This window comes from Lathamus discolor, chromosome 1 (genome assembly GCF_037157495.1).
Source record: "Lathamus discolor isolate bLatDis1 chromosome 1, bLatDis1.hap1, whole genome shotgun sequence".
Classification (NCBI taxonomy): Eukaryota; Metazoa; Chordata; class Aves; order Psittaciformes; family Psittacidae; genus Lathamus; species Lathamus discolor.
This window is the reverse complement of record NC_088884.1, coordinates 138,253,615-138,281,532: the sequence shown is the minus strand read 5'-3', so window position 1 is coordinate 138,281,532 and position 27,918 is coordinate 138,253,615. Positions and strand designations below refer to the sequence as shown.

Below are 27,918 nucleotides of genomic sequence, written 5' to 3'. Positions count from 1 at the left end.
AGATTTCCCTCCCTTCCAATGTTCACACACCAACCCATCTTTCATCAGAGCAGGTGTTCATTTATTTAAAAGCAGGGAGTAATATCATGACAAGGAGTGAAGATCTGGTTTGAAGCGTGGAAAGTTTGGGGTTAGCAAGACCACACATTTTTAGACCCCTGCAGCACAGGATGCTACTTTGCTGGGCACTGCAAGGGGACAGGGGGCAGAATGATCTTTGTCTTCAACATAAGGACTTACTTCACCACTTACATAAAGAAGGTATTCTGTGGCATACATTGTCAGACAACATTGTCAGATACACCCATCTACCTCAAACCAATTCAAAACCATGAATTGAGCCATGCAACATTGGATTTACTAAGTACTTATTCATATGATATCCATGGAAGCCATTCTAGCATACCCTTAAAGTGGAATACAAGAAAAGCTATATTTCAATGCAGAATGCTTTGGTTTTAAATATAATCTTAAAAGTAAATTTGAGTGTAAACTTCCCTTCCTGACTCTCTTTCAGTGATATATCTGAGTGTTAATAAAGAATTTAATAGCTACCAGTTTACATCTTTTAGTGTGGTGAAAATTTACTGCTTTATGGATTGGTTTTGTATTGCCATGATTTGGGGCTATGAAGTTTTGGGTTTCCTCCAAACACCTTGATGGATTTTATTAAAGAGTTGAAGTATTTTGAGGACATCCCATCATGGCAACAAGCAGCCTACTTAACACTGGTACTTAAAAGATTGTCCTCACCTGTGTTACTAAACAGATCCAGCCAAAAAAAAAAACCAAAAAACAGAAACTGCAGTCATTCTAAGTGATAAAACCCCATCTCATCTAACTGAAATATAAAGCTACTTTTTATTTCACTCTACAGACAAATACAGAACAACTTATAAAAGATTCTTTTATCAAGCATAGAGTAGTTTTGGAAATGATACAAAACCCTATTTCTTCCATGTTAACAATGCCAGAAGATGCAGCAGGCATCTTAAAAAAAGTAGTAGTGTCATACTGGAGTAAAACATCCAGGGAGGGGCAAGACACCAGATTACAACTGACACAGAAGACACTGCTTTTCCTGCTTGGTATTTCCATATGTGGTTGTATGTGAACCACATTGCAGTATTAAGGCTATAAGAACCAATTTGGGACTTCTTTTATGTTTTTGAAACCCGAAGATATACAAGAACTTTGCGAAAGCAAGTCAATCAAATATTTGTCATTTCTTCTATGTTCCAAAAGATTTGTGTCTCTGAAGGTCAGTTTTCAGGATTCACAGGCAAATGAATACATTCCTCAATGTACAGCTAGTGAGAGGTACAGATGGGGGAAGCATTTCACATGTGCATTGTGAATGCCAGTTCAGCCTGCCACAGGTCACGCTGGACCTGCTGCAAACTTTTTCCCGATAGACTATGTTTAAACAAGCAATCACGCCTGACGGGCAGCCAGCATGGTCCGTCGTCAAGGGAGATGCACTGCTAGGACCAATTCTTTAATCAGAAGGGAAAAAAACAAAAGATGAAGAGAACACAGAAAATTGATCCTGAGGCTGATGGATTTTCCTTTTAGTTCTTCCTGCTGCTTGCAGACTGAATTGTCTGTAGCCCTCTGTCAATCCTACTGCCATCTCCTCTTCCTACTTCATAGCCTTGGGCATAGCATGGCTGGTGCAAGGAGATCATAGAATCATCTAAATTGGAAAAGACCTGTAAGATAGTTGAGTCAAACCATTAACCCAGCACTGCCAGTCCGCCACTAAACCGTGACCCTCAGCACTTTATCTACACATCTTTTTTCAATACCTCCACGGATGGTGACTCAGCCACATCTCCAGGCGTTTGTTCCAATGCCTGACAACCTTTTTGGTGAAGAATGGGGTTGTTGTGACTTAAGTGTAGGGCCCCACACTGGGCCTTGTTGTACCTCATACAGTTGGCCTTAGCTCATCAATCCAGCCTGCTCAGATCCCTCCGTAAAGCCTTCCTACCCTTCAGCAGATCAAAACTCCTGCCCAGTTTGGCGTCATCTGCAAACTTACAGAGGTTACACTTGATCCTCTGGTCCAGGTCATTGATAAAGATATGTAAACAGAACTAGCCCCAGTACTGAGCGCTGGGCAGCTGCCAGCTGGCTGTAACTCCATTCATCATCACCCTTTGGGCTCTGCCATCCAGCCAGTTTTTACCCAGTAAAGAGCACACCATGAGCAGCCAGTTTGTCCTGGAGAATGCTATGGGAAACAGTGTCAAAGGCTTTATTAAAGTCTAGGTAGACAACATCCATGTCCTTTCCCTCATCCACTAAGCAGGTCACTTCATCACAGAAGGAGATTAGGTTAGTCAAGCAGGGCCTGCCTCTAAAAATACCCATGCTGACTGGGCCTGGTCACCAGGTTGTCCTGCACACACTGCGTGATGGCACTCAAGATGATCTGCTCCGTAAGCTTACCCAGCACCAAGGTCAGACTGACAGGCCTGTAGTTCCCCAGACCCTCCTTTAAGCCCTTGCTAGATGAGTGATCAATGACCAGTACCTTAATTCACTGGGGAGAAGGCAGTCAGTAACAATAGTCTATGCATGGAAGATGGTATGTGTGGCCAAAATACAGCTGCATTTATTAACCAGGCTTCAGTAGCTGTAGAGAAAGGGCTATTTCTTACCCTTAGCAATTACCAGAGGGGAAAAAAGATCCAAAGTTCACTTATGCTCTCTCATGCTTGACCAAGGACTCCTCCAGCCTGCATGCTTATGAAGTCAAAACAGAGAACATTCACCTGGCTGCTGCGGCACCCTTAATATCTGGTGTTGCCATAAGCAAAAATGCATTTCCAGGATTGTTCTTAACATGTGCAAAAACAATTAATTTGACACAGTCCATCTCATGTCATTTGCCACACGCTGCAGTTAATTTGGCAGAGGTTGCAATCTGGTTTGTAGAATACATCCTGAGAAAATAAAGAAATATATAATGTCAATACAGCTACATTCTGCAATTTATTGCATGAGGCACAGTAGCACTCAAGCGGGCACTGGCATACCAAGATACAGCTTATTTGTCACACAGAAGGTGAGGGATGGGCTTGTCTAAATAATGCTGAAAGCCCAAGGAGACAGTAGAGGTGTAGTCTGTCTCGTAACTATGAAAGAACAGTGAAGGAGCGCCAGGGAGTGAGACGCTCTCAACATCACTCATTTTTTACTGAATGAGTGAGAAAATCAACTGAAGAACAGATACATGCTCTATCTGAGGAGGAAAAGTGTGGAACAGAAGAGAACCCTGCAGAAATTAAATTTGCTTGCTTTGTTTGACAGATGTAAAGAAAGGTGTATTTATGTTCAGGCACCAAACAAAAATAGCAAAAATAAAGAAAATTTAACCCAGCCACACCTAAGCTTACGAAAAGAACACTGCAGTCCTCTAGTCCAAACAGGAAGTACTCTGTGATTTATTGGTTTTAATGGTTGTCTCCCTCCTAGGCTGGGTGTCCCTTGCAGCTGTCTCACTTGCTAACAGCAGGCAACACAGCAGAAGCAGCACAAAGCTTTACTTCCGCACTGGGCCTATTGCATTTCAGAAACATTTCTTCAGGTCCAGCCAGACTTTTCTGCAGCATAGATGTTGAAGCCCATGTTTACACTCTGTCAGCTCCTCCCCAGGTGTGAACATTTCTCCCCAAAACTGCCTCCTCCAGCTCCTCCCAGGGCTCTTTGTGCCCAGCCTGTCCACCTAATGTACTAAGATTGGAAAGGACAGAGTGCTACAGGATGTTAAGGATGATGAATCAGTGCGAGACCAGCACTTTTAGTCCATTTGCTGCATGAAGCTCAATTCATCATTGTTTTACTTCTCTAGTATTTAAGTTGGCCACTAATGGGAAACTATGTACCAAGTTGCTCTATGACCCGTCCCTGGAGGCTGCTGTGTACTTCACTGCTTAACGCTGCAGGTGGAAATCAGAGACACCCTCAGTTCAGGCACATCCTCATTCTGGAGAGGATGGATTTGTAACCTTTTTACTAAGTTCATGTAATGCTGTATATACAGTGCAATGCAATCTCACCACTACTTCACTCACAGATCTGTTACACACAATGTAACATACCAGTCAATACAGGGTTTTATCATTTCTTTAACATCATTTGATGAAGAATACACAGGCTAAGATGATTGTAGTAATTTATAACTGAAAGCACACAGACAAAACTGAGGAAATTTAAGTGAGTAAAGCTCTTAAACGTACGGGGCATCTCTTCTGTATACCTTTACTACCGCAGATAAACCAGAAAACCTGCAGCTGCTTATAGGCTTCTATGTGCAAACAAAAAAATACTGCTTCTGAAACACTGAGGTTTTATTCAGTGTCAAGCACGAAATGGAGCATCCCAGGCCTGATAATATGAAATGGTAAATTGGTAGTTAATAAATAGCACAAATGGAAAAAAAAAGAAAACTATAAAACCAAAAATGAAAAAAGGTAGGGTCATCTCTGGCTGCCAGGGCAGGGTAAGACATCCTAGGTATAACTCAGAGACAGGTTTGCTGTCTTCCTTTAGTATGAATGTCCTCAAACAGCCAGGGGAAGCCACCACCTGCGCATCCCAAAAGGAGATGCTCTCCTCATCACTGACAGCATGCAAACAGAAATCCCTCCAGTGGCATGCACCATGAATCTCCCCTACCTCTTACCCCCATAAAACAGCAGATGTGGCAGAAACACCTAGCTCTGTGGAAAGCAACTTTTCATAAACTCCTACTGAATTCATATAATTCCCTGTGTTTGATTTGAAACTTCTTCCTCCAGTTGCAGCCAACTTATTTTTTATTACATTATCACACAGAATTTTTTTTATGTTAAAATAATCTACAAAAGGTGGGGAAAAACTGCAGGTTGGATGAGTCCTGTAGAGAAAGCATAAAAATACCCCAACAAACACACAAGTACTTAACATGGACTCAGCTTTAAATATGCGAGCAGTGGCTCTTTAATCAGTAGTTAAGTACATAAGCAGTCTGGTAGAATCAGAAGAACTAGGCTTGAATTTAAGCACAAGCTTTCGATGCTGCAATTAGTTATGGCCATCAAACACAGCACTTTGAAGAACTGAATTATAAGCATTTTGTAGAGCAAAGCCTACTAGGCTTTATTCAAAGACCACTTAATCAAGCAGATTCTAGATCAAACTTAGATTACTGAAATTGTCACCTATTTAAATGTCTTGTTAAAATACTACTTACCCACATGAATACTATCCAAAGAACAATACAAAAATTTAGGCAACAGTTAACAAACATTTCACTTTAAAGTTGAAGGACATTGCAAAGTGTGGATTACATATCTTCCATACAGCACATCATCTCTTACTGTTTTGGTTTAACTTGGTTTTGGATCAGTTTCTTCTCTATTATACAGACTATGTTCTGCATACAAAATCTGAGCAAGTCCTGCCTTTCGTATTAGAAGTGGAAATTTCTTCCAATGGAATTACAACTCTGCAACTGTCAACCTAATCTGTACCCAAAATGTACTTCTAAATATAATTGCTTTCTAAAAATAAGTAAACAGTAAAAAAGAAGGAAAGAACTCCATTCACACCAAAGCTCATCTTTAGTACATTTAAACAATTCTATTACTTATAGATGCCTCAAACACATTGGGAGACAGAAATTAAGTAAAAAAAAAAAAGAAAATATAATGGCAGAGATTAATACCAAAGTACATTTGATCAAGCAGAATTTCAAATAAATTTGCATACCACCTAAGAATCACTTCAATCAATAACAGCGTGGGCAATTTTTCAAGAGTATGTCTTTCTTTACTTGTCTTTGCAGGGTCGGTATCAGATGAGAAAGGAGCTTTTGTATGTTTACCATCCCAGCTTTCTCCTCTCACAAGCCATAAAAGCTCATGCCTGATAACCTGTTAGGTGCACAGATGTCTTAGACTTGAACAATAAGAAAGAAAATCCAAGTTTTTCACAAGTGACCTATGTGACTCCTACTCTGTCAGCATGGCCAGTTGCATACTCACCATTGCATTAGCACATATTTTATCTTCATACTCCAGTTTTGCCCAGGGGGGTTGTGGAGTCTCCTACACTGGAGATATTCAAGGCCCGCCTGGACAAGTTCCTGTGTGATGTACTGTAGGTTACCCTGCTCTTGCAGGGGGGTTGGACTAGATGATCTTTTTAGGTCCCTTCCAACCCTTGGGATTCTGTGATTCTGTGAAGTTAGTGCTCAAGTTTGAATAACTTCATAATATTTGCTTTTTCCCTGAAATGCTAGACTTTTAACACATTTCTTGCTGTTCATATTTGGGCAAGAAGCACCAAATGGACATACACGTTGCATCGCTTCTATTTTGGAAATAAAAGGGCAAAAGCTTTTCTAAAAACTGCTGCAATTTAACTTACAGAGCTGATGTGTATTGTTAGCAGTACAGATTATTTAGTACATGCTTTTATATAATGCTATGTACAGGTACATAACAGTACAGATCCATGCTGAATCCTGATAGGTTAATATATTTTAGTACATTTCGTATCAGCATATGTTTGGTATACCACAGTTCGTGTGTTTTCCAGGTCTTGAAGTTCATTAAAAAGCCATTTGATAAAAAGCAAATCCATTTCTTTCTAATAATAAAAGATTCAAAGGGACAGTAATTAAAGTTGTACTTTGCTGCAGATTTCCAATTTGCACACTATTAATTTTGAGCATGCTGAGAATAATTATTATTGAGGGAGAAAGCGTAAGTTCATAGCTGCTCAAAACCAACCTCACTCTCATTTAGTTTAGATTGGTGCTGACTTGTGACGTCAGTGAAGTACCTGTTCAACCAAAATTAGAGGGGCTATGGGTGGGGAATAAGTCTGCACCTTTTTATACAGTAAAAGCATCATGCATTTAAATTAAGGTCCTAAAGGAGGCTATATTTTACCAGACCCGCACCAAACTGATGAATGCACTTAGATCCACAAGGAGGGGAAGAGAGGAGAGTGTCTTAATGTCAGTATTCTCTCTAAGAAACAAGAACTGTTCTAATGAACACTACGCTAAAGCTGCTAAAATCCTGAACAAATGCTGGGACAGCCCATTCAACTAATGACACACAAACTGGAAAAGGAAAATTAATAAAAGGTGCCAGACTGTGGGGGCTGCTGCTTCTCAAACACAACCCCTTTGCTCGCTAAGCTCAGTTTATCAGCCCATACCTGCTCTCTGCCACACCACATAAAATGCTGGCTTGTACCATATCAAGTATTTAAAGGTATCGGCATCAAGAGTAACCCCACCTTGATTAATTCACTAAGGCAATCAAACACAGTGGTTTTAAGTAATTTTAAAACAGATTAAAAACTGGGGTTTGAGTACAATGTTAAGATGCAAATAATCATGCATTTAAAAGAAAATGTTTTCAGGTAATGTATTTTCTCCTTAACCCTCACTCTTTTACAATTATCTCCACTTAAAAAGAGGATTAGCCTTTTTTCTCAACTATCAGTGGCCTACTTTAGAAGTAGCAATAGTTACTTTAGAAGTAGTAATAGTTACTTTAGAAGTAGCAATAGTAGTAGATTGATACTTTAGAAGTAGCAATCTAGAAAACAGCCAAACCCTTGAGTATAATAAACTGTAAAAGTACTTACTCTATAAAATACAATAGTACATTCCTTTAATTGGCATCTTTGCTATATATCAGCATACATGGTCTCATAATTGCTAGGCCAAAATAACCTCATTTTAAGAGGCAAGATGTGTGACAGCTCTAACATTTTCAGTTAAAAAGCTATTAATAAAGTGAGATTACCAAATATTCCTATAGCACTGGTAATATAATCCCACCTGAAACTGCAGGTCTGACTTCATGTTAGACTAAGAAGTCAACCTGAGCAGACATAAGGAGGTAGGTACTTCAAATACAAATTTTGTAGTTTTGGATGGCACATTCGATTGGGTTACAAATACACAAACAAAAAACATAAACAAACACGCAAAAAGCCCAAAACAACCAAACAGAAAACGCCCATACAGGTCCTTCCTAGAGTGAGGTCAGTAAGAGCATGCACTTCTCTTTGAAAAGACAGCTAAAGACAAATCAAAACAGGTACAAATTATTTGAACTTACTTTTTGCAAAACTGCATTTTCCACACATGAAAACTCTCCAGTTTTTCGTATTCATGAAAAAAAATGAATTTTTCAAACCCATATGCATAATAGGCTTGATACAACAAGGCACCAGACATCTTCCAAAAAGATACATATACATCCTCTTATATTACCGTAATTTCCATACATCAGACAGAAAAGTTTGTCATCTAAGAAGGTAAGTTACATACAAAGGGTAAGCTGACATCTCCCATGCACCATGGCACAGGCAGAAGAAATCTGGGGATGTTTAGACCCCTTGGCTTTTCTCAGGCCTGGGAAATTTAAGTGTCTGATGCATGCCGCTGATGTCTCTTTTAGCAGAGCCACGCTAGCCACCTCTAAGAGCATGGTCACAAGAGACTGCAGCTGCAGCATTTTTCATAATCCTTAGATAGATGGATCTGTAAACTACAAAAGACAGTGTGATCAAGTGGTTCTACTGGAAACATAAATCTAGTTCCAGTCCTGTTCCTAATACATTTGTGTAAATGAAGAACCCAGAAAGTAAATCTGGGATGGAATTCTTAATATTTTTTATTTTATCAGCTGATGTGGGATGTTTTAAACTTGCTCTCAGGTTTTATGACAAACATTTTTACCAAGGAAAGGCCGTATCTCGTAAGACTATTTGTTTTTTGGTAAAATGAGAGACGGTATTAAAAAGCTTTTAAAAGGCCTCCCAGTTTTCCATTTAAATTGCCCATACGCCCACAGTGCTGCATTTATGAGTTTTAGTATGTGCTGATCAAGGAGCAGAAAGAAAAACATTGCACAGGCTTATTTTATTGGTAAGGATTTAGTTCAAATAATGTCTTAACCCATTTCCCATTATTTTCTTTTGTCAGAAAACATCTGTGGAACACACCTGTGGAGTCCAATTAAAAAAAAAAAAAGGCAAAAATAAAAACCCCAAACCTCGATTTGTGTTTTATTAGCTCATAAGCTGTACTACAAGAGATATTACCTGAAGAAATGTAGAAATGTTTCTGAAGAAATACCTTCGATGAATCTCTAGTTGCATATTTTACAAATGGGGGGAAAGAATAAAAAAATTGTCAAACTCTTTCCTAAGAAATATTCCATTGACCCCAGCTGGATTCATTTGAAATACAGTTGGCTAATGGCTGACTTGTCTCCAACTATCGAGTTTTTCACTGGAGGAAAAAAAGCACTAATTTTATAGCTGGTTTGTATATTTTTAGAGCAGGTTTCTAGGATGGTATATCAAGTTTGCATTTTTTAAATTATTTTATTACATGGGACTGATAATTCTGCTCTTAATAATGCAGTTAGTGCTGCCTCTTCTTGATACACGATACACAATCTGTTTGCAGAACATTACTAAAATGCATAAGGATTCCAAGCTCCCTCTTGGATGTTAGACGGTGTTAACTGGCACAAGACCTATAGCAGCCAGATTTGTGAAAGATCCAAGGGAAAAAACTCAGCTTTTCACCATCTACCTTTGGATCCAAGGAATAGCAATTCCCGCTGAAACACACCAAGATGAGCCAAAAGACTTTAGCAACTAAAATATTCCTTGAAGAAATGCTTAAAAATTAAAATAGTAATTAATCTCAAATTCTAGCAAGTTTTAAAGCACACAGCTATCATCCGAGTGTGGGCAACCCGTGTGCATTGAGCAGTGAAGATTTCTCAGTGTTACCTGGGAGCCCCCTGCTGGGACTGCCTTTAGAAAAGAAGCAAAGAGAAGAGATTTGCTTTGGGGGTATGTTACAGGTGTTTCAGTAATTACTGAAACCATCCTTAAAGTGACTGAATGCTTACTTTCTCATAAGAAAATCATTACACGGGAGAAAAACATTTTTTCTCTGCGTAACAAATGCTTGGCATTAGTTAAATTCTTAAAATATTTTAAAATATTCCTAATTCTTGGAAATGCCTGAAGATTCAAGCAGACAGCCTGTGCGCTAGATATAAAGGTGCTAAACCAGCAGGTAATCTGTGTGGCTATCATTAAAGATGCTGTAAACGAAATTAGATTTATACAATTTGATTAACAAAAACAACCCCAACAGGCAACAACAGCCAAGACAAAACAAAAACAAAACCAAAACTTACTAAGACTTTCAGGAGTGCAAGAAAAGAAAAAAGCCAAAATTAATCTATTTTAAGGAAGAATAACATTTTTATTGCACCAACTAATTTAACTGCAAAAAGTAAGATAAGCTTTCAGGAAAGTTTTCAGGCACAAAAGTTCCCATTCAGGTCAAACCAAAGCAAGAAATTTCAGGTAAGGGACATTTTAGAACAATTGCTCTGAACTCACAGATCTATCAGAATGTTCTTTCCTGACAAAACCCATATAAAATATTCATCTCATACTGTGGTGGCTACCTCCTCTGTTCCACCAAGTACAGACTTGAAACAAGTTCAGAGCTCTGTGCAATTAAACTACCTGAAGTTAAAAGCAGCAGCTTTTTTCACAAGTATTTTATACCTGTATCATTTTGCTCTTCCCATTACGAATGGTACTGCCATAAAGCTTAGTTTCCAGATATATCTTTAAGGATGTTTTGTAGGTCTCCCATAAGCTCAAGATTGAGATGTCAGTGGTGGAGTGCCTGCTTCACTGGAAATGTTTTCTCAACGGCAATGGGAGTTTCTGTCTTTTATGAGCACTGAGTTGATGGCTGTTTGATATATATATGAGCTTTCATTCACTAGTGATCTTTTATTCCATTTCTAATTCCTTTTTTCTATTATTTCTTAATGGCAAAATGTCAGGTTTATTTTTAAGAGTCCAGTGAAAATATCAAAGCCTTTTCTTAAAAAAAAATAAAAATCAAAGGTCTACATGCCCACAAGATTATAAGTAAAGCTCCTTGAATACTGCACAGAGCTGTCCATAAATTTTCACCCACATGGGGAATAAGTCAATTTTCTGCTATACTCAGTCACCTGCATGAAATTTTATCAGTATAAGCAAGGTATTGTTTGCCAAATTGAAGAGCTATTAGCATACTCAAAGAGACAGCCCTGGCCATAGCAAAAGGAGTTGAAAGATCTAAGGAAATAAAACTTATCATAGTTCTTCCCACTATGCCAGGCATGCACTGATTTTGTGTAAATGTAACAGTAAGTAAAATCTATGTGTAAATAATCCTCCTTCCAAAGCAGCCTAAAATTAGGCCCAGGAAAATGTATTAAACTAGTAGAAGCTGCAATGTATGAAGTTTAAAATACAGCATTTCCAAACCCATTTCTGAATCCCTCTCCTGGAAAGGTTGTCAGCTCCTTTCTTCAATACAAAAATAAAGTGTCCGTTCAAGGAAAAGAAATCATTTTATGAAATCACTGAGTGACTGGTATGGAATTTGAATACAGTGTGATAGCTCCTATAGTGAGCCACTTACAGCCCGCAGGAGAAGGCAAAAAAAGGGCAAGCAGCATTAAGCCTGTCCACCCACAGAACTCACACTCAAATGACTTTGAAACCAAAAAAAAAGAATAAATCCAAAGTGCAGTTTTTTCCTCCCTATAAATTACATATTTATTTTGCAACTAGGTCTGCTGGGGGTAAGAGAGGAACCACTGGTCTCTGAAGTAAGCCACATTGCTATTTGAAAAACTAGAGTTCATGATAATCCACTAAGCAGTCATCAAAGCTGTAGATTATTAGAGCACCTTTTCTTTAGGCTTGCCCAAACATGAAGTCTTAGCAATAACATGTTATTTAGCTACTAAACATGAGAACACTAGCAAAAGTTTTATAGAGGATGGAAAGTGGAAGAATGAGAGTTTCAAAACATTAGAGGTTGGCATGATGTCTTTCATGCTTTCAACATTTTCATTAGCATCTTGATGAAAAAATGCCCATGTAATTTATTATGGTTTCCATCATTAAAACATTTCAGCGGAAAGCTTCTGTACTATGAAATCCAGAAGAAAATACAATAGAAGACTCAAGCAGCAGCATCTTACTCTATTTCACTTTTGTCTCACAATAAAAAACCAACAACCAAAAACCAAGTAAAATTACCCAGCCACTTCTTGGGGCTCCAAGAAGCCACACAACACAGCAAGGTTGTGACAAAACAGCCCAAAGTGAGAATCAAACATCCTAAATAACCTGATTTTATCAGAAAATTCTCCTTAAAGAGTCAGACAACTTGAGCAGAAAATAAATCTGCTTGTATAAGCTTCAATCTCAATTCAGTACTTTAACATTATAGTAAAAAACATCTCTACCATTTGAGGAGATTTTTGCTTATTCTGTCCTCATGAGCACTGCATAAATAAAGGCACAGAAGCATTAAACAGAGTCATGTCGTGCTCTTAAAGCTAAGGATGGAAGAAACAAGCACAATAACAGATACTGACTGTGAGGGATTATATGTCAACTATTTGCAGAAATAAATGCAGATGTGTTTCTTGGAGAGAACAAAAGCCTGCAGACTCCAAGCTTGCAGAACATTAAAGCTTATCAAGGTAGGAGGAGAAAGGTGACAAGAAGGCCTGATATAGGTCAACAGCAGAGGCTCAGCAAGGAAACTCAAAAGTGCATAAATATTACCTGTGCTGATGTCTAAGGAAGCCAAGTCATGTGCTCAATCAGCTCGTGGCTTTGGTTCATAAAATACATTTATTTTGCTTATTTCATAAAGGCTTTTATGATCTCTGTGGGAAGAACCAATAGCTAATACATCCCCACATTCATATAACATCCAGCTTCCTTACATTTCACAAGTGCATGTGAAATGCATCTTGCCAAAAGTATTTGCACCACCATTCCGAATACAGCTAACAGTCTTGATTTTAGTGAAAAATCACCTGTTGTGTAGCCAGCCTTTCTATACAAGTATCCTAAATGCAGTTCTACAGTCAAAATGAGTATGTAAGATATCATGAGATTCCATTCATACCTCTTCCTGAATTTCAGATACAAATTCGCACAGTCTTCATTACAACCTCCCAGCCTTATAAAATGCTAACTATCAAACAATATGCCTATACTGCATGTTAAAGCATCGAATGGGCAACCTGAACTTTAGGTACTTACTTGGAGCTTTTACTCTTCTACATAAACAGGTCCACCTCTCCAAGTCTCTTGTATTGCATCCATTTGAAACATGTGCTCTGGCAAGGAGAAATCAGAATAGCTAGTGGATTTGAATACCTAACTTGGTTGACCAGACAATCTTATGAAACTTTTAAAAGCATGCTTTGGAATAAAAAATGAAATTTAAATAATTAGAGAAAAAAATCAAAGAGACAAAATATGGTGCTCCAATATATGAGGAAAGCATTTATGGAAGTACATTATCTATAGGACATATGTATTTCTTTAAATTATGAAATATATATTTAGTTCATGAAATAACACTCTTTATAACAAGCCATGTACTCTGTTTATGAGGGATGTCCAGGTTACAGAGGAGCAGTGACAGATGTACATTCAAGATGCTATACAACTATACAGCAGTGTGCTGGATCACTGGTACACACAGCTTTCAGTGAATATAAGATAGCACTAAGTATTATTTACAATTAAAAAGACATTTCATTTTTAATATAAATGAAGTCTAAAAACAAATAAACCAGGACAAAGCATCAATGGAGCAAGTTGTTCTCTCTCCTGTTAAAATACAAATAGAGTTAAACAAGCGAATATATATATACTGCTCTAGAACAGCTTACAATGTTTATGCCTTTTTCTTTCCCATAAAACATTTCTGGCATACACAACTGCTACCCACCTTGTAAAACAACTACTGCTACTGAAAGACAAAAACAGTGGAAACATTCCCTCCCCACCACCACCACATTCAAATACAAAATACCCATACCGCACCAGTTCAAAATTATCAATATTGGGTTTAATTATCTCATCTTTTAGGACAAAAAATATTTCTTTGGCACAAACCCAATTTTCAAAGAAATCTGCATATGACTCATCAGTGCTGGCAGTCAGGAGAAACTAAATGCTCTAAGTATAATTAAGCTTCTCACTCTCTGGGGCTTGTCAGCGTGCTCTATCTTATGCAAACCCAGCTGAACTGGGTGAAAAGGACAAGCTCAAATTAAATTCACACAGATAAACCCACATATGTACACTTACATTCTCTCCTAAACTAAACTGTGCCGATTTAAGATCTCTCCCAGTCTACTCCCATCACCATTTCTCTGCTAGAGATTACAGCTCTCTCGTAGATGCTAACTAAGGTTACTTTGGTGAGCACTTCCTCATCTATTTTGGTCGCTATGAGCTAGTTACCACCTTACCCAATTTAACTACCAGCTAACAAAAATAGATTCACAAAGACTGTTCAAGGTGTTTCCACATCAGTAGCTCTGTTGGTAATAATAATGGATTTTAATTTTCAGGGAATGGAGATAAACTAGAAAATGGTAACCTCTTCATTTAGTGCTAATGCAGCTGGGAAAGGACATGCGTCTACTCAACAAGGACAGAGAAAAATTTTTCACCCAGCAAAAGAAGTACTGAAGGGCGATGTACTTGTCCAGAAAGGGGAAAAACATTAGGGAAAAGTGCTGTTTAAGCCGCAGGACAATACTATCTCAAAGGCAAAGGGGTACACACCAGCCATAAATCAATTCAGACTGCTAATCAGAGGGCTATCAGAAACAATACGGTTCCCCAAAAACTTGCTATTAAATATTTTGCTCTACTACTCTCAAGTATTTTAAGAAACATGTTGATCAGGTTAGGAAAGAAACATTATGAGGCAGTAATTACAGTAGTACAAACAACAACCCAAAGATCCTTTCTTTCCCACTGTGTCCCAAATCTTGTTTTCTAATTAAAATGAAGACAGGGTATAACTTTTACTGCTATGCTTAACTGAATCAGCAGTGCAATTCACAAAGAAAAATAAGGCGTAAGTACTACAGAAAAGCTGTATTGGAATAAACTGGGGACAGCAGAATGTTTCTGTTATTTCAATGTTATAATTAATTTATGCTCATTCAAAAAGTTATAGGAATTAATAAGATGTAACTAGAAATCTCTTTGAAGTAATGCATGCCTTAAACTGATTCACTGTCACAGAATCAGTCTTGGGCCTCATGCTATAAAAGCATTAATTTCTTCTCAGATTTATTTTGTTTTCCAATTAAGATTCAGTGACAGGGCATGATCATCAACCAGTTTCCTACACAAAAGTCACACCAGCATTCCTCCCATGTCAGGGGTGTGCAAAAAGGCAATCCGATTTCTTCGGTCACTCTTTACTCTGCCGGGAGGGTCAGCATTTTGGCAAAGATCCTCTCATTAAGGTCCTAGTGCAAGAGTTTCATTTTACTTTCAGTTCTCCACAAAAATTAGTCACTGTACATGGTAGATTAACCAAGCTCAGCTTCAGATGCACTCACATTTCCTGGCAACATATGTTTTGAGACATAATTATACTGCCAGCTTCACTGACTGGAATTATTAGCTTTCACGTTCAACCACCTATTTGGAACAAATGAGGTGTGCTTACTCTCTGGTCAGGATGGGAGAACATGGGAAAACATTAAATACAAGAGACCTAAGAAAAACCTTCAGAAATCAATCACACTCTAGAATAAGAATTGCTTGGATGGTCTGTAAAGGCTTGATAATTTAAGATTTTCTCTGTAAGTGGTAAAATCATATTTTAGTGAGTATTAGATCTTAGAGTCAGTTACAAACATGAAGTATTACAATGGCATATTGTAAGAAGCCATTTCATCCTGCTATTGCAATCTTTCCTAGGTGATACATGTCATTAATAGATTTTGTAGGTGAGCCCATTATAAAGAAATGTGACCATAAAACTAACCACAGATTCAAGTGGAAGCCTCTTTTCCTTTGCATCACCGTTCCTCCTGTCTCTTACCCATCATTCTTTTCTCCACAGGACCCCCTATAGAAAATGCTGCTTTCCCTCTCTGTTGCACACTCCTAGGAGCAGGGACTATAGTTTCAAACAACATAGAAACATGAAGTCCTAAAAATCTCAAGTCACATTTCTCTGTAATTAATTAGTTATTATATTCCTCTTCCTTGTCCCTTCCTCCCAGACAGAACCTTGGACTGGCCAGGCACCCATTTCCACAAAACCCACAGAAGTTCAGCACTTACCTACCTTCTCTGCTATATTTTTTCCAAGCCATCTCCCCTCTCAGTTCTTGGTTCCAGAAGAAGATAGACATGGAGCCGAACGCAACCAACAAAAAGAGGCAAATACCTCCCCAGATGTTCCTAATTGCTCTCTCAGAGCCCTGCCCTTTCTGCTGGCCCACACAGGTGTTGGTCAGTAATAGTAGCAGCATAACAGAGTCAGAGGACATACCAGTTCAAAACTGTTCTGTTTCTCACATGTGTTTTGCAAAATCAAAACAAGATTAAGCTTCTCAACTATGAAGGAGTTTCCATGTCACGCATGAAAGCTTGTAACACCTCATTTCTCTTCATCTAAAACCACTAGATCTCTATGTTTCTCAGCCAAGTTTGTTTAATACCAAAGCCACTGTTTTAGCCCATTTTTCCAGTGCATAGGTAAAGCTACAACCACTGGAAAAGGAGCAGACTCCCCCATCTTGGAAAACCCAACAGGCCAGGCATCAGAAGGCGGCAAGAAATATGGAAACAAGAAATCCTTGATTTCTTGAAAACAAGAGATCCATTTCTTGGAAACAAGAGATCCTTGCTTCCCTCCTGTGACTGCAGACTTCTGTTTGAGATGCACTAATATAGGTAATGCGACATGTAGTAGCTACATGAGAAACCCCAGTTCCTGAAGAGTCACACAGCACCTACAGGAAAATGACAGCACTGTCTTCCAGCCTCACCCCTGCTTCCAAAATCCAGAAAGATCTTCCTTGGTTACAAGAAAGATAAATAGCAATGGGTCAATATGAAGTATGTCCAATCCCAGAAACAATCTGTTCTTCACCAGTTGTTTTGACCAAGCACATCCCAAAGCCTTCCAATTACAAACCAGCCTGGGTGTGGATGATACTGCCTAGATTCTTTTTCTGCCAAAGAAGGGGAGACATCTGAACATGTATATGTCTTTCTTTCACACACACACAACACATAGCTTGGTGCATGGTTTGGTTTTATTTTGGAATAAATAATAACAAAACAAGCAACCCAAAAGATGGAGATACCAGATGACACTAACATCACTGCTACCACCTAGCAAACCTCTATTCCCTCCTGAGTGGGATATTTCAGTCTGTACTTCCATCTAGGAACTTCAGTAGTAACATCGGTCTTCCCGTATTTAGTCACGTTTAGAAGGTTTGTATAGAGATACTTAAAGAGTTACAAATTTAGCACCATTTTTTAAATTTTAAAACCCAGTTATCTGACTTTACTTCCCTCTTGGACCTTCCTTTATGCTAAGCACATCCCATCTAGCTCGCTCGCTTTCTCTTTTGGCTTGCAACATACTTGCACTGTCAAGCTAAATTACTTTTTGCAGTAAATTTCAGCTCCAGCTCTCAGGCACTTTTTATTGAAGCATCTTGTTTGCCCTGGTATAGTTATAGTTCTCTTTGGATTTATATTATAAAATTTATTTTCATGGGTTCATAGCTGTGCCGTAAAAATTCTCATTGCACTGAAATTTGGCTTACAAGCACCAAAGAAAGAGAGCTTTTTTGCTAATATTTAAGAAGTTACATTAGAACATTTTAGTGATTTTTTCTTTTTTTTTTCCTATTTCTAGATCTTTACAAGTGGATATTATTGTGTTAGGTTATGCTTTGCACTGTTAGGCACTTGCATATCTCTACATTCAAAGACTGGGTTCATTGTGAACCCCTCGTGTTCAGGGATAAATATAGAATCATAGAATCATAAAATAGTTTGGGTTGGAAGGGACCTTCAAAGGTCATCTAGTCCAACTCCCAATATCCCAATACCCATTAAGCTAGTGGTTTTAATATACTCATCTTTCTTTTACTGACTCAACAACTTACCTTCATATCACCAGCTTCTAGCCCAACTCAAATTTTAAAATACACTGAGCATGATAGCGTAGTGATAGGTTTCAATGGGGATCACTGAATAAACTTAAAATTAACATAATGCAGACAGGGAAGGAGTGTAACGAACCCTTCCCATCAGGTTCACCTTGACACCTGACATGCCATAGCCTGGCCCACCCACACCAACCAGAAATTGCTGAACCTGGGGTCCTTAAAGGAAGACAGCAAGTGACCTTTTCCAGCAAACAGACCTTCATCATTATAAACCAAAATAAATAAAAATAGCAAATACAAAAATACAGTCTGTAAGAGGGTAAAAAGCAATGAACAGCAGATGGATAACATGTTTCAAACTCAAAGTCAGTTCAGTCCAGCAAAAGAATATTTACATATCATTAAATAGATGGTAGCACAGAGCTGAATCTCATACTGTAGTCTTTAATAGTTCACTCAGCCTGAACGTCTGGAATTGCCAGAGATAAAGATACAGCGCTGTAGCTCTTGTGGTTTGTAGCATGCATTAGTTATTTACACCTGCTCCAACTCAGCACAAAATGCCAGTGACTCAGTCTGACACCATCATAAGCTTGCTTACAAAGGCATAAATGAATCTACAAATGCACAAGTCCAAGAGCTCTCCTTTTTAATTTTGCACATATTGCCATTGTGTATATCTAAAAAAGAACTAAGTTTTGGGGGTTTTTTTAGGTATTTTGTAACTATGACCACATCTCATCTGTCTACATGATCCAGTGGCTCAGGCTTTTAAAAAAAAATCGTTACCATACACACTAAAGATGTTACAATGCACTGCACCCACTTCTACTTGCCTTTCAAAACTTCAGGTCACATGTAACTCAGCAGAAACACTCATAACTAGAGCTCTAAAGACCCAACAGTGCCACCATTTGTGCACAGGTCCAACAGACTAGATCAAGTATTCGGAACAGAAAACATTTCCTGGGCATGCAGGAGTGAAATATCATGGATACATGTTCCTCTTTTGCAACCAGTCTTGCTTGTACTACTGTAATTCCTGTAGAAGTGTGGACTATTTCCACCCATTTTCTAGAGTGTATTAGACCATGTGAAGGAAGTTAGACCTTGCTTCCCTGAGAAACACTACCCCAAACTCATTTATTGCACATGCAGGCTGCCCATATAAATGTGCTGGGTGAGTTAGAAAGAAAGGATTCAGGGAATGACAAATAGCCTGAGATGGACTACAAAGTGGTGAGGAGTAGGCTTCCACTTAAGTTGTTAACTTGGTCACAGGTCAGAACATTAAAAATTCTGACAAAAGGCCAGGCCTAAGGCCCATTAGCCTGTTATCCCCAACAATTAATAAGGGCAAGTAGCTTGAGAAGAGCTTAAGATTATTTCTGATTTCTTGCTTTACCTTGCCCTCACCACCAAACTACCAGGTATTCTTAGAGAACTCATGAGTTTTAGTAAGTGAAAAAGGCACAAAAGCAATGTAAGAAACTAGTGCCTGGGTTATGTTAAAGAATATTAATTGAAGCAAACTAAAATTGCAAGACTAGGCACATGCTTACTGTAAGCCAACATCCTCTGCATCAGAGCTGGTAACTGTCTGGACATATAAAAAACCCACCTGCAATTCATTCTTTCTCTCAGATGGATGTCACACTGTGCACTAAATCAGTGGCTTGCCCTTGCCTAAGACATAGTGAGCATACCCCACAGGATTAGGCTGTACTACCATGATTGATGGGAAAGATTATTTAATAATAGCATTTTGACTCTTCCAGGACTTCCGTCTGAAAGAAAGCTCAAGCAACTTACCAGCAATAGGTTGACCTTGGCAATTCATATGGTGCATAACACTGACAATGGAATAACATGACAAAATTCATTGTGTGTGAGCACTGCCTTCATCAGTCCTTCATCATCAATACTCTCTTCAGAGGTGGTGCCATCTTTGGGGCCCAGCAGTGAGCATAACTGATGAAATGATCCATGATAAACCAACCTGACACATTTTTCCTGTCCTCATCTTTGTGTGACTTAACAGGTCACTTTACCCAATATAAGAGAGGTTGTTGTGCCCTTCTTGAGCAAGACCTGGTTCTCAGCTGCTTACAGCTTTATCTCTTTGAAAGTTATATTTCTGTGTACACATCTTCCTCAACACACTTTTTATTTTTTCATGTTTATGCAACTCTACTGTTTCTCTGAACAACATTAAAGGGAAATGTGTGTCGTACTTGCTAACCTAAATCCATACAAAAGCTTTCCTTATAAACTTGAGTGTTATCTCAAAATATGTAGTCCACAGCAGTGACCTAGGTGTTGACAGCTTGCCTCCTTAGAGTCAAAGATATAAAAATAAAACAAATTAAAAAGTATCCAAAATATAACTAAATTTTACAAATAGCCAGATTATAATAATTTCCAATCTAAAAAAAAATGTTTTCTACATGCTGATGTACTCATATCTAACACTAATTATCTACTTTTACTCTATCTAGCTCAGGACCCAATATTCCACTTTTCTCTCAGCTTCTAATGAGATCAATGAAAATGTTATTATTTATTCACCTGTTGGCCCTTCCCAATTTTACTAACACTTGTAACTTCTTTTTAATAGGATTTGACCAGACAAGCAATACACAGACTGTCAAACATAGATTTCCCAAGTACACACTACATTATATAATATACACACTACCAACTCAAATAATGCTAATGCTCAAATGTACATCCTGTAAATCGTCTCTTTCAAACACTACAAGTTGGGCATGTTTGCAGATTCAGAGCTGACATTTTCTGCCAGGATCAAGCACTCAGGCTTTGCTTGGAAATTTACAGTGTTAACAGGCTGGACAAGTGTAAACCTTGTGCATGGCATGGACAGAATAGAAAATGCCAATTAAATGCACTTTTTTTTTTTCTGCTGTCAAATGTACGTTTTTTATGCCTTCATCTGTTCCTTCAATAACTCTCCCTAACAGACATCCCATTAAATCTTAAACATCAAGGTTCTTCACAGTTCCAGAAAAATTATGCAAATCACACCAGGGATATGGGACTGGGTTCTGATGTCAAGCAGTTGCTATGGGATTAAGTTCCCTGATACCACTGAAGTTAAATTAACACTGATTTCATAAAATCAGTGTTTTACCTGGGATATGAAAGCCTATTTCCAGTGTGTACTGGAGTTCCAGCCCTGCAGTGGTTAAGAGAAGCATGGTAATTCTTTATTTGATTTCAAGTTTTTATTTTGCTTTAAAGCAAAAAAAAAGTCCATCCCATTTCATAACTTCATATACATTTATAGTTTATGCTCTGTTGACTGAGAGAAAAAAGAATGAACATATTAAAATTTGATACCTGTCCTCCAAATGAAGGAAACATTTCACAACAGAATTTGCATTGCTTACCTCTGATCATCTCCACATTTTGGTGTCATTGCTGTCTTAAACATTGCTTCTATTTCTATCTCAAGAATTGAGGCACAGCTTTTTGACAGCATTTTGATGAAACGCTCTCAGTACTGAACTGTAACTCCACTTCCCATATTCATTCTGAACTTACTTTAGCTGCTTACTGAGGACTTAACCCAAAGTATTCTTCATCATTCATTCCTACAAGACCTGCTGCCCTGCAGAGAAACCTTTGACGGTATTACCTAAGGAAGTCAGTTTTGTACATACGGGACATCACTGTTTTCTTTCATATAATTTTTGGCTAAAAATAACTTGACTATACAGTAAGAATACAGTATTCAGACAGTCAGACATCAAAACAAAAGCTAAGCAGTGGATCACATAACTTGAACTCCAAGCCAAATAAAACAAAAAACCAAAACCAGTTAATTCTGCCTTTTTTGCAAATGTTATTTATCCTGCCTGTTAACAATGCAGACTTCACGCCATTTCAGTATGTCTGAGTACTGACATGAAGCAAATGAAGCTCCATAATGATATGTTTCCACCAAATTGCTTGTCTTCTTTTTAATCCCATTTTTATAATTTGTTTATATTTTTTCAGTTTTTGTAAGTTATATGTTAGATTCAAATGAATCTGAAGAGTGCAAGGATCACAGGGTAAAAGGCAGTGTACAGACAAAACAAATTAGCTGCAATACTGGAACTTAAAACACATTTTAAGAATGGAAAGCCTGGAAGAAGCATATCCTACTCTGAGATATAAATAGCTCTGCTTCAAGTGTCAGATTAGTCCTCCACTTAAACTTTTACAGAGCCTCATGATATTTCACCATTTCCACAAGCTACTTGTGCCCAGGGACTTTCAGGACTAATCCTCCTGAACACAGATTTATTGCAGCTTTGCCCTATCTTCAGACTGTTCCATTCCCCTTCCTGCCATTACAGCCTTTGATGTATTCTGCATTTGAATGTCTTCATTTTTAAGCTTCTGGTGCATGTGCAAGCCATCAGTTATTGCCTGCACTGAGGGACTGCAGCCAGTAACAGGTTTGGGATTTTATTCTACTTATAATAAAAGACCAGATTTTTTTTTTTTTTTTTAATTGAGACAGCAATCTGAGTTTAATTTATGTCCTTAAGCAAGTTTTGTGGTTATCCAGAGCATAACACCATTAAAAATTTTACACAGCTGAGATCTACCATGAGAGACAGAAATGCTCGAAAAGCAGATTTATGAACTACAGGTAATGAATGTTGATGGATCCTAGAGCACTCCTACCGAACTTACAAGTAGCTGTTTCCCAGAAAGACTAAGATTCCCAATAAAGTGCTTCCAGCTTTAGGAGGCACCACACTGTGTTAGTAGGTTGCTGACTCCCTCTCCTTCCACCTGCCTTTTCACATTCACACTGGACACACATCAGGCTCAGCTGGAAAAATCCTTGGGCAAATGCTGCTTGTCAGCCCCCCTGCTCGGGACACTGTACTGCTTCCACAGTTGTGGGTCTACAAGTGAGGCAGGATCCTTTCTCCTGCTGCTGGAAACCACAAACTCCAAGCTTCTTGACAGCCACCCTCCACCACCTGCTAGACAGTAGTCTCCAGTTGTCCTTTGCATCTCGTGTTGTGCAGCTTTCATCTCTGCAAACTTCAGCTAAAACCCTGTCGTTCCCCTCTTCCCTGAAAGCAACTGCTTGCTATTGCAGCAGGGAGCCACAGTAGCATTCAGCACTGCTGCTAAGGGGTTAAAAGAGTCATGAGATGGAAAGCTGCTCACCGCCACCACCTTTGACTTTCCCCAAGGTATGTAGACTGGCCCTATAGGGAATGCAAAGCAGAGCTGAGGGAAGCAGAGAATATAGATCAAGTGCTTCTGTTTTACCTTTCCTTGCAGCATACAAGGAGTGATTCAACAAGGATGAAAGATGAAAAATTATCAATTGACAAGCTAGGTAGGTTTGTATCACTTACTGCAACCAGAAATCAGTACTAGAGCTTTTATTACCTTTCTTCTGCATACTACTAATACTTCCAGACCTCACGCCCAATTAGCAATGCAGTGTCTTAGTCACACATACACTCATTTTTGTTCTTAGATTATAGTAGTGATGAGTCACACCAAACTAACCAGTGCACCAAATTCTGCACAAATTGAGAGAAGAAAATACAGTTGTCAGAATTACAGGAAAAAAAATACATAGAATATTTAGATCTCAGGTATGCAACAATTGCATAATTTACTGCTGCACAAATAATTTGCACTGACGTTATAAAGTGCAACAAATTACTATTTCTTATGTAGCTTATGTGGGATATGCAAAACTGCAGAGGTCAGCAGTACAGATATGCTGGCTTTTAGGAAATAGCTGGTCACTGTAACTCCGTGGTCTAGGATACACTATGTCAGCTTCTACTTCTGGATACACATGAATGAATCTGGTTGATATAGATGAACTAAATTACCATAAAGGCCAACTTATTAATTGGGAACAAAACACTGCTCTATGAAGCCTTCATTTAAAAGCATTTAACTGTGACTAATGTTAGTATACTGTTATGTGTGATGTTAAGCATTCCTAAGTAGCCATCTGACAAATGATTATTGCACATCTTCTCAGTAAGGTATATTTGGTACATGGCTGAATTAAATGAGGTCCTACCTCTGCTGATGCCCCTGACCTTTCCTATGATAAATGCAATACCTGTTAAGACATATGCAAATCAGCCTAAGGAAAAGCATAAATATACCATTTCCACGGTACTTTACAGTATTCTAGAGTAGTTCCATGGACTCGCTAGATGTTCCTTATACACAGCTAGAGAGATGGATTTTGTAGACTTAGGATAATTTGAAGAATGTCACAGTAATGAAGCATGTGGCATTTTTTTTTCTTTGAATTATGTCAGTTCTGTGACAGCAAACATTATGATGCTAATACAGATGTAAGTGTGCTTGGCTTTTAGCACATCAAAAATAAAATTTCTAGATGCATTCCTATAGCATTAATTGACACATAACTGGAGGACCAGGACCAAATCCAGATCAAGAAAATAGGTTATTTGCATTTCTCAGGTAGGAATTGCTGGGGGAGAGAGAGAACAATAAAATTGCAAGCCAAGTTTGCCCATTCACAACTACAGAAGTCTTATAAGGATTTAAGAACACTTCTATCACAAAAAAAGGCAAATACAGGTGATAACTTACTGGTCTGAGTTTGAACGCACCACTGTGAGTGTCTTTCTTAAACGGATCTTTAAAAGAATCTGTAATTTGACCATTGTCCTCACATAGTCACTTAACCTTTCTCCCAAGGTTTATGGGCTTAACAGCAGGTATTTGCTTAGATGCTCTGTGATTTACAGTGCAAGAGGAGGAGAGGAACAGACTTCTAAAAAGGCTTAGGCTATGAAGAATATCTTCAGGGACCGAATATCAGCTCACATGCCCTCTAGAAGGAGCAAAGTTCTGGAAGATCCCAATGCTACTCTCAATGTTCATCAAGTAACCACCATATAATATTATATTTCACAAGTGTTTGATAGCATCCTGCCACTTTTAAGAGGTAATGTACAATTATCACAGTTAATGATAAACTGCTTATGAAACCATAAAAATAATCAGATATTCCCAATATTTCCACAGCATGAATGAAAATGCACCTACCTATCAAACAAAATTTAAACAGCAGTAGGTAACAACAAAATGAACAAAGAAACTTGTCAGCAGTCCAAGTTCTAAATAAAATATTTTGCAGAACAGTTTGAAGATGTCTAAATTAAGGGCATTAAAAATAAGATGTCCAAGTAGAAATTTCACTGAATGTTCTTCAAAACACTGAACACTTTAGCACATGAAGTTTTCAGTCAAAATTCTGTTTTACAGTATTTAGCATATGCCAGGATGCTTTATACTATAACCAGTATATTGTGCTGTGTAAATTATTTCACCATGTTTTACAAGATATGTAAAGCCTGTGTGCCAGGAATCCATGTGCATAACCAGTCTGTATTTAAACAAACAGAAAAGCCACTATACAAAATTGTGCCTTCTCAAACAAGTAAAATGTGGTTTCAAATCTGATTATTTTTTTCACCCTCCTCTTTCAGGATCACTACAACAGCTGCTTGCATGATGGATCTACGCAGATATCCTCTGGATGAACAAAACTGCACACTAGAAATTGAAAGCTGTAAGTTATTGGAGGGAGAGGGTTGACCGAATGACAACTGTGGATTGAAAGACATTCACAGTTCAGGCAAAACAGGAGCAAGTTGTTTAAATACTGTGTGTCCAGTGAGCTTGCACACTGAACATACCTAATATATTTCCATAATACACCAGCCAAAATATCTTTAATTCACAATACTGGTTGATCCAACATTGAAAGATGTCTTTCAAAATCTCTTGTAAATGAAGGGAGAAGAGTATTTCTTGATGGTTAGATCAGAGGACAGCAACTGAGCACTGTCTATCTTCAGTGCATAATCACCACAGAACTTGAATTAATTGCTTCACCTCAGTGCATTCAAATCTAACCACAAGATTAAAAACTACTCCACATAGTGGCGGCAGGATTGATCAATTGCTTTTACCAAACACTTGGAGCTTATAAAAGGAAACAACTTGCTCCTTCAGCACCAAGGTCAGTGACAGCTTTGTCAGCGTCTTCCATGAGCACAGGATCAAGGCGTCGTTGTCTTTATATTTTGTATAATGCTAGCATTTAGAGAAATGCCTATCTAAGTTTTTTAAAAAAATTCTGACTGTGTCATTGGTCAAACCAGCGGCTGCCACTGACCACAGAGCACTGCCTGAACAATCTGGTTAAGACTACATAAAGTCCAAGGCAAAATAATGCATACTTTTCCTAAGAATTTCCATTTTTCACATTACAACTGTTGCACTGTCAGAGCTAAGCAATATTTTCTTGTAATAATACTTGTCTCTAAAGTATGAGGTTTTAGGAAAGATTAACAGATTTCCCCAAATACTGAAGCTTGGTTCAATTTACTGATGAGAGAGAAAAATCTTAGTATTTGAACCTCTGCTTTGATGGATAGTTTGGAGTGTTAAACAAACAGAGAACCAAGCTGATCCAGGATTAACCAAAATAATTTCCTCATACCTATGTCATCAACAAAAGTGATGGCTTTCATTGTTTGTAGCACATCCCATTCAAGGAACTGACAGCTCTCACAAGCCCAGTAAGTACAGTATCCTTCTGCAGAAACTCATCAGATTTTGCTGTGGACTGAAAAGAGGTTAAATTGCTCATAACCCCTCGGCATCAATTTTCAAAAGCATTCCATTAGTCTTCAGTTGCTTAGATTTGACAAAAACATTTCCACAGTGTCAAAACAGTGGAATATTCATGAAAAAGGTATCTAATATCATTGCAACACAAATATAAAATAAAAAAGTCTAAGCCAAAGCTGAAGTCACTTTGAATCTTAAAAAATGTATTGGGAAAAAAATCAGTTTATTCTGGAGTGCAGAGGTTTTCATCACTTGTTTATACATAAATGTAATATATCTCAAAGTATCTGTGAGGTGGTGACTATCAGGCACTGAAAAAAGCATATAGTCAGTCTAGAGCACTGATGAGACACAAGATGGGCTCTCAGCCCGATGTTTATACTTGTTTATAATTTATATTTGATGGCAGCAGAAAGATGCCTTACTTAAAACACACCTTCAAAATTACTTTCCATAATGAAGTATTTTGGGCTTTTTTAAGTGCATAAGCAATATCAGCCTTAATATAAGTCAGTGGAGCTTCAGCTTTTCACTTGGATTTTAAATTGTTTGGTAAGAAACTGGAAATGTTTTCCAAAAAATTATTTGCTTTTGCTCCTTTTCCCGGGATGTCATTTTATAGTGATTTTAGAGATTCTTTGCCAGGTTGAAAACAACAAACCTTTTATTTCACCAGCAAAAGATTTCAGTCAAGTAAACATTCACAGCAGGCTTAATGAAAATTTATTAGAGGACATTGTCTGAACAGAACCTGCCCATTTATTTCTTTAGAGATTCAAAAATAATGGGGTTTATTTTTAAAATCCTAGTGTTTTGGCACTGCAGGCAGACGTCTCGGAAAGAGTAGCAGAGAGACAGTATCGTCAAGGTTCCCTGTGAAGCACTTCAATATCTGCAGTCCTGAGTCAGCGCACTAGCTTATTCTCTCTTCGCTGTTCAACATGCACATGGATGCCTCTGGAAGGACATACTGGTTATGCACCATATTAAATCACCTCAACAGATGCAGTAGCATGGCAAGCTGGGCCAAGTCGATATACATGTAATGAATACTTGTGTTAGGGCAACATGGATTAACTTTCCCTGTGCACCTGCTTTCAGTTAGCCTGTCCATATCCACATTGCTCTGAGTGACTGGAGCACC

General features: G+C 38.2%; 1 protein-coding gene and 1 long non-coding RNA gene across 7 annotated transcripts in view; one reads left to right on the top strand and one right to left on the bottom strand.

Moving 5' to 3' along the window:
- The window catches only part of GABRB1 (gamma-aminobutyric acid type A receptor subunit beta1), a 129,554-nt gene that overhangs the window by 75,334 nt on the left and 26,302 nt on the right, over positions 1–27,918 (top strand). For all 5 annotated transcript variants that reach the window (XR_010616599.1, XM_065697863.1, XM_065697869.1 and 2 more), the window contains one exon: positions 25,625–25,707. Coding sequence is in view for 4 of the 5 variants with exons in the window: in XM_065697863.1 (XP_065553935.1) it covers positions 25,625–25,707 (83 nt within the window). In the remaining variant the exon portion in view is untranslated. The remainder of the gene's footprint in view (positions 1–25,624; positions 25,708–27,918) is intronic.
- Positions 25–16,349, bottom strand: LOC136023448 (uncharacterized). 2 transcript variants are annotated; one of them, XR_010616603.1, is made up of 3 exons: positions 16,249–16,349; positions 13,183–13,259; positions 25–1,712 (listed from the first exon to the last, which is right to left on the bottom strand). It is a non-coding gene; the product is annotated as an uncharacterized LOC136023448 (long non-coding RNA). The 2 variants fall into 2 exon arrangements; XR_010616601.1 differs by having other exon boundaries at positions 16,253–16,349.